The sequence below is a fragment of the Octopus bimaculoides genome, chromosome 7 (genome assembly GCF_001194135.2).
Source record: "Octopus bimaculoides isolate UCB-OBI-ISO-001 chromosome 7, ASM119413v2, whole genome shotgun sequence".
Lineage (NCBI taxonomy): Eukaryota > Metazoa > Mollusca > Cephalopoda > Octopoda > Octopodidae > Octopus > Octopus bimaculoides.
Window position 1 is genome coordinate 19587782 of NC_068987.1, and position 6559 is coordinate 19594340.

Genomic DNA, 6559 nt, shown 5'->3' on the forward strand with positions numbered 1-6559 from the left:
AATATCGAACAGAGGCCATGGTTTGAGGTTAAGAGTAGAGAAGTAACAATAGTTATAATATAGAGAGAAATGTATATATACCCCACACAAACTGGATGGCATCAACAGTCTATGTGTGACTGGAAGTGGGTAAAGAGACAGATTAACTTAACTGAAAGGCAAGATTCCCCATATATATATATATATATATATATATATATATATAACATGTATACATACACACATATTCATTTATTTTTGCTTGTTTTTCCATGCTAGCAGGAGTTAGATGAGTACATATTAACCAGTTAGCATATAAACAGGTTGTATCAGGCCCAAAAATTCTACCTGTTTTATGTCCAAACTAGCAAGATCTGACTTCTCACACCTACCCTACAATTTCATTCTAAAAAAACAATCACATCAACATCTGAAAGCTAATAGATAATGCCTGATTAATTCGAAACGTGAATAAAAAGCATTACATTTGATCGAGCAATTTGAATGCTAAATGGTAAAGGCATAGTTTTATGGCCAAATATCTTTCCTGTCACTAGCTCTTCCTTTTTTTGAAGAGATCCCTTATTCCACATATTTTTGAAAGTGCATAGGCACAGCAATCTGCTGACAGAGAAATAATAAACACCACCAACTGTACCTCAGTGACTTTTCATGCAAATCACAATGTAAACAGTAGTCTCTCCCTCTCCTCTGAGCTAAATCTTAAACCTGCCATACCTCATCTTTAACACCTTTTATATCTGCTATTATTGTCAATGCCTTTTCATATCTGTCATTGATACCCCTTGCCCCATTGTTGCCCTACTCACTATAGCCACCACTTTGTACCGCTGACCTCCATCTCTGTCACTGTACATCTCCACTCCCCAGTCACATCATTTCCCTACTTTTATCAGTCCCACATTATACTCCCTTCCCTACTGATGCTTACCATCAACTACATCTCCACCACTGTTCTTCATTCACTGTATTCACCTCTACCCCCATCTTGAACCATCTGTTACTCTGCTCTTACACTCTAATGAAATTACTCATTTTCTCCCCCCATCTATTATCTGTATTCTCTCATACTCACCTCCTTATACTTTGGGAGTTCGCTTTAGTACCTTACCTTACCACCACCATCTTTATCTTCTTTCCAGCTACTCTCATCCACTCTTATAATGCAGAGTAGTCATGTATCACCTCAAGAAGACACCTACCCTTGTCCCTCTATCACACTTTAGCCTCTCAACACCCTTACATAAAGCCATTTCCCCCCTCTCTCGAACTGAGTCTCCACTCAGTGAAGGGGACTTTCTCGTTTTTTTCTTATAAGTTACTCGACAATCTCATTATTGCTGGTGTCAGGAAAAAAGCTTCCAGTGCACATTGTAAAGTGGTAGGTGTTATATACATAAACATATTTTATGTATGTTCTCCATGTAGACAGATTGGATAAGTCATTACGATCTGAGTCTGTTCTTATTCTGAGTTACAGTCTACCAAAATAGCCTGGAGGATCACATCTTGCTTGTACATTGTTTTGAGCCTGGTTCTTATCGCTGGATATCCTTCCTATTATCAATCACTTTAGAAAGTATACACACACACACTTATTTTTACATTTGTTTTTCCATGCTAGCATGGGTTAGGAGAATATATTATTGAGGTATTGTTTTACTGCTGAATGGACTTCCTGTTGCTAACCCATACCAGCTTTTCAAGTAAGGGATCTCTTGTTTCGCACATCTTCAAAAGTATGAAGTGAACAAGTGATTCGTTAACAGAAGAAAAACATGAACACTGCTTGTAGCTAGTATCTTTGGTAGAGAGCAAATGTATACAGACACACACTCTTATAAATGTATATAAATACACTCATAGACATATACATATATACACATGTGTCTATATATTTTTACACACATATACATGTATGTATATATATAAATAAATATAAATATATATATATATATATATATATGGGGGATCTGAATTGTTGCAGTAAGTAACTAAGTAGAGAAGATAATAGCTTACATACAAATCCATATAATAAGAGTTTGAACAAGTAGCACAGCAGTTAGAAGTCGTGCTAAAATACATACTTTAACAAATAAATTTTCACCACCAGCAGCACTTCCATTGCGGTGTTCGCTACCAATTTTCTGCTGTAATCATAAAAAGGCTTTCACTTTTTTGGGGGGGAACACTTGAATTTCAAAAAAAAACGTTATGGATCAAATGAATTATTACAGAAATCACCAGTGGATTTAGATTAGTACTAGTAGTAGTAGTAATAATAATAATAATAATGATAATAATAATAGTAATAATGATTCTAATTTTGGCATGAGGCTAGTAATTTTGAAGGGAGCGGGCAAGTCGAGTACATCGACTCCAGTGCTTGACTGGTACTTTATTTTATCGACCCTAGAAGGATGAAAGGCAAAGTTGACCTTGGTGGGATTTGAGTGCAAAACCTAAAGAGTAGAGAAATGCTGTTAAGCATTTTGTCTGACATGCCAATGATTCTGCTAGCTCACCTCTCTGATAAGATAAGTAATGATAATAATAATAATTATTATTATTAGCAATCATCAGTTCTGAGACTGTAGGAGATATAAAAAAAAAAAAAATGAAATTTCAAAAAAAAAAAAAAAAAAAAAAAAAAAAAAAATTGGATTAGAACCATAAAGAATAAAACAAAAATTCAAAACAACAATACTACAAATAAAAGACAATAAAAAAACTCAATAACAAAGACAAGCATTACTTACATCAAGGCTGTGTTCATTGACCATTAGTAGAGGGGTGCCCTGAGTAAGAAGCTTACAGGAATAGCCTGAAAGAGAAGTTTGGGAAATATGAGGCTGCTATGTAGCATATACCACAGTGGTTATAGGTTATAGGCAATATAGACCCGAGTGGTTTATAAGCTACATTTGTTTTACCTTTAATGTGTTAGCAGACAATACTGTTGCTTATCCCAGTTCACAAGCTAGTTGAGAGACAGGCTTCTCTGCTCTTGATAAGATGCAAGCAAATCTATCAGAGACTGGTTACTGCAGGATTTACAACTGACATTGTGAATAAATTTAACTTGAATTACACCAGAGAACAGTTGTAATCACCTCCCTCGACACAACATATTTATTCTAGAGGTGAATGGAAGGCCCAAAATCAAGTTCTGTTCCTTGTTCATTGACTCAGAAAAGCGACAATGAGGAGAAATATTAAACAAACATTGAAAATTATTGAAAAGGGAAATGATAAGAACTGAAAGTAATATGATCTGTAAAGTGTTGAGGAGAAAGTTGAGCATTGAACTGGATGAAAAATCTAGATAGAGAGGAGGGAAAAATCTGGACAGGACTGGAGGAAAAGATCTAGAGTGGACTGGAAGAAAATATCTGAATGGAAGTGGATGAAAAAATCTGGACAGGACTGGCGGGTGGAAATTAGGACTGGAATGGAAGAAAAAGGATTGAATTGGAGGAAAAGATTGGAAAAAATTGAAAAGAAGTGTGAAGAACTAAAACACTAGAAGGCCTAAGAAAATAAAAGAATGAACTTAAAATGAAAATAACCAATTAATCTAACTCCATCAAACCCTCCAAGAAGTACAAAAAACAATTGCAAATGAACTGAGAATGATGGAATAGATTAGGGTGTATTATGTGTGTATTATTATTGATAGCCATGATACACATGCCTCCCTCCTCCTGCCCCAATCATAAATATGTGTAAATGCGTATGTATATATTTCTACCTGTTTGAATACATTACATAAACCAAGAGATAAATAACATACCAATATTAACTGCTGTTTCTTGTTTGTCTCCAGTGAGGACCCAAATTTTTATATCTGCTCTCATTAGATTGGCAATGCTCTCTGGTACACCCTGAAAAAAAAATATATGGATGAATGGATATAAAAAAATAACCAAACAAAATAAAAAACAACACATTAAGACAAGTTCCAGTAGAATAAATGGCTACATCAACTGTGGAGGTGGTACAAACCATGAATCAAAACATTTAAATTTAACCCTTTAGCACTGAATCTAGCCATATCCTGTCCAAATACTCTACCTATTTTATGCTCAAACTGGTCAGATCTAATCTCTTACACCTATCCTACAATGTCATTCTAAAAATGAGCAATCACATCATCAAAATCTTGAAGCTGCAAGACAATCCATGGTCAATTCAAAACAATGTGAATAAATAAGCATTACATTTGGGAAAATAATCTGAATGCTAAAAGGTTAATGTAGTAAATGATGGAACCCTTTGATATTTGCCTCACAGTCAAGCCATTTACATACATTAGAGTTGCAACCTGTTATAAGGGGCTGGAAATCCTGTAATGTATAGAACCAGATTCAGAAATCTATGTCTACTGTAATTTCATTTTTCATTGAGTTGATTCATTCTACATATAATTTGTAACTCACCCAACATAGCCATGGTTGAATACAATTGGGTCACATAATATCAAAGCAAAAAAAAAATACTTTACAAATTTTATTTTCATTTTGTTGAGTTATTTCTAATAACAAAAAAAAAAAAAAAAAAAAAAAAAAAAAAAAGTTGCCTTTTTAATTTTGGTAGGTTCTGAGACATCGGAACAGACTGACATTCAAACAGGATGTCAAACAATCAAGCAAACAAACAAGACAAAAACTGTAGCACACAACTTTTTAGCAGTTGGTAATGTTGGACAGCAGGATTGATTGTAGACGTAAGCAGTGCACTTCCATGTATGGCTGTATACAATAGCTGTTGATAGACAGCCAAGCAGTAAACACTTTCTGTACTATTAATGATGGTTACAAACCAGGAATGGATAACTTCCGTTTTGAGAAGCTGGCTGTATGGGACGACACATCATTATCAGGAAGGCTGTACCATTAAGAAAATTATGCATATGTAATTTTCCTAGTGAAAATAGGTATACCATTCAGAAAGTCCTGAAGGCTGCAGTTTTCCCATGAGTGTCCTAGACCGACATCTCAAGTATTTTTATTCCAAATGGATAATTTTAAGCTAGTAGATGAAGTAAACACTATATTAGACTCCACAAGACCAGGGGTAAATAGTACCTTACTTGAAAACATGTGAGGGTTGGCAACAGGAGGGCATATACTGCTGTACATAAACAGCTTCGATAATTTTTGTCTGATCCACGCCATCATGGAAAAGTGGATGTTGAAACGATGATGATGATGGTGACAGAATTGAGGCTCAACTCAATAACAATCAATATCCATGTGCATCTATAGTAAAATTACTTTTTCATTATTAATCCTTTTGTTTCTATATTTCTGCTAAAATACACTGCCTTTGTTTCAATAAATTTTGAAAATAATAAAAATTTATTGAAATAACTTTGCTGTAATTCAGCTGTTATTATTAGCATGGGATTTTTATGGAAGGTTTTAATTTAGATCACTTTAAAACAAGGAATTTGAGTCACAGAACTAGAAGTTGTCTTAGGTGGATTAATATCAAAAGAGTTAAACTAGTGTTTGGAACACAAGGGAGACTTTTTACATAGAATCCTATGTAAAAAGTATTTATGGTAGTGAATTGGCAGAGTTAGCAGAACATCAGATGAAATGCATTTTGGTATATATTTCAGTACCTTGCATTCTCAGTTCAACTCCCACCAAGGTCAACTTCACCTAGCATCCTTCTGTGATAGACAAAACTAAGTACTGGTCTAGGGGTAATAGATTAGCAGAAACATCAGAGCATTGGACAGAACACCTAGCAGTATTTGTTCTAACTCATCGCATTCTGAGTTCAAATCCTAGCATGGCCTACTTGCAAGGTAGACAATCTGTTGCCTCGTTTAACACCAATACCTGGTAACTCTGGGATGGTTTTAGCAAAGTCCACTATGTTGTTAACATTCAGACCAAGTTACCAATTTGTGGATAGTTGCCCATCTTCCCACTAATCTCAGAGAGGTCCTGTTAAGGACCATAGGCACTGCCTCCCTCCAAACTAAAAGATGGAAAAAAAAAAAAAAAGAATTTAAACATGAATCCTTTAAAAGGGTGCAGAGAGGCTTCATGTAGGTTTGGTAACAAGTGAGTTAAACAGATGTTAATTAGAACACGTATTAAAAAATTTTTAAACATACCTCTTGCAACCTGTCCTCAATAGCTGTCGACCCTATCAAGTTAAGGTTCTGTGAAAAAAAAAAAGGAAACAAATAAGAAACTCATTATTATTATTATTATTATTATTGGGTGAGAGAGCAGTGCATGCCATCAAAGTGACACTGGGGTAAAATATATACGAAGCCCATTATACCCATCATGACTACCCATCTGATAAGGGTACACCAGGCACATGTATCACAACCATGTGTGCGCGACATGGCGATCTCATATCAAGATAAACAGCGCATGACCTCGCAGGTGGGGCCCAGTTAGAATTTTCTTCAAGTCGAGTAGCCCATCCCGCTCAAAAGGCCCCTGAATAAGGTTTGTTTAAGGATGCTGAGCAAAACACCCATGTTTCCAAAAGTGAATTATTCAAAGCCCAAAGAATTCCTCTCAACACA

General features: G+C 35.2%; 1 protein-coding gene across 10 annotated transcripts in view; it reads right to left on the reverse strand.

The window, feature by feature from the left end:
• The window catches only part of LOC106872891 (probable phospholipid-transporting ATPase IA), a 427279-nt gene that overhangs the window by 90221 nt on the left and 330499 nt on the right, over positions 1 to 6559 (reverse strand). For 9 of the 10 annotated variants that reach the window (XM_014920050.2, XM_052969323.1, XM_014920053.2 and 6 more), the window contains 4 exons: positions 6134 to 6181; positions 3794 to 3884; positions 2760 to 2824; positions 2088 to 2150 (listed from right to left, as the gene is read on the reverse strand). In XM_014920050.2, the coding sequence (XP_014775536.1) occupies positions 2088 to 2150; positions 2760 to 2824; positions 3794 to 3884; positions 6134 to 6181 (267 nt within the window). The remainder of the gene's footprint in view (positions 1 to 2087; positions 2151 to 2759; positions 2825 to 3793; positions 3885 to 6133; positions 6182 to 6559) is intronic. The other variant, XM_014920051.2, reaches the window with a different exon arrangement.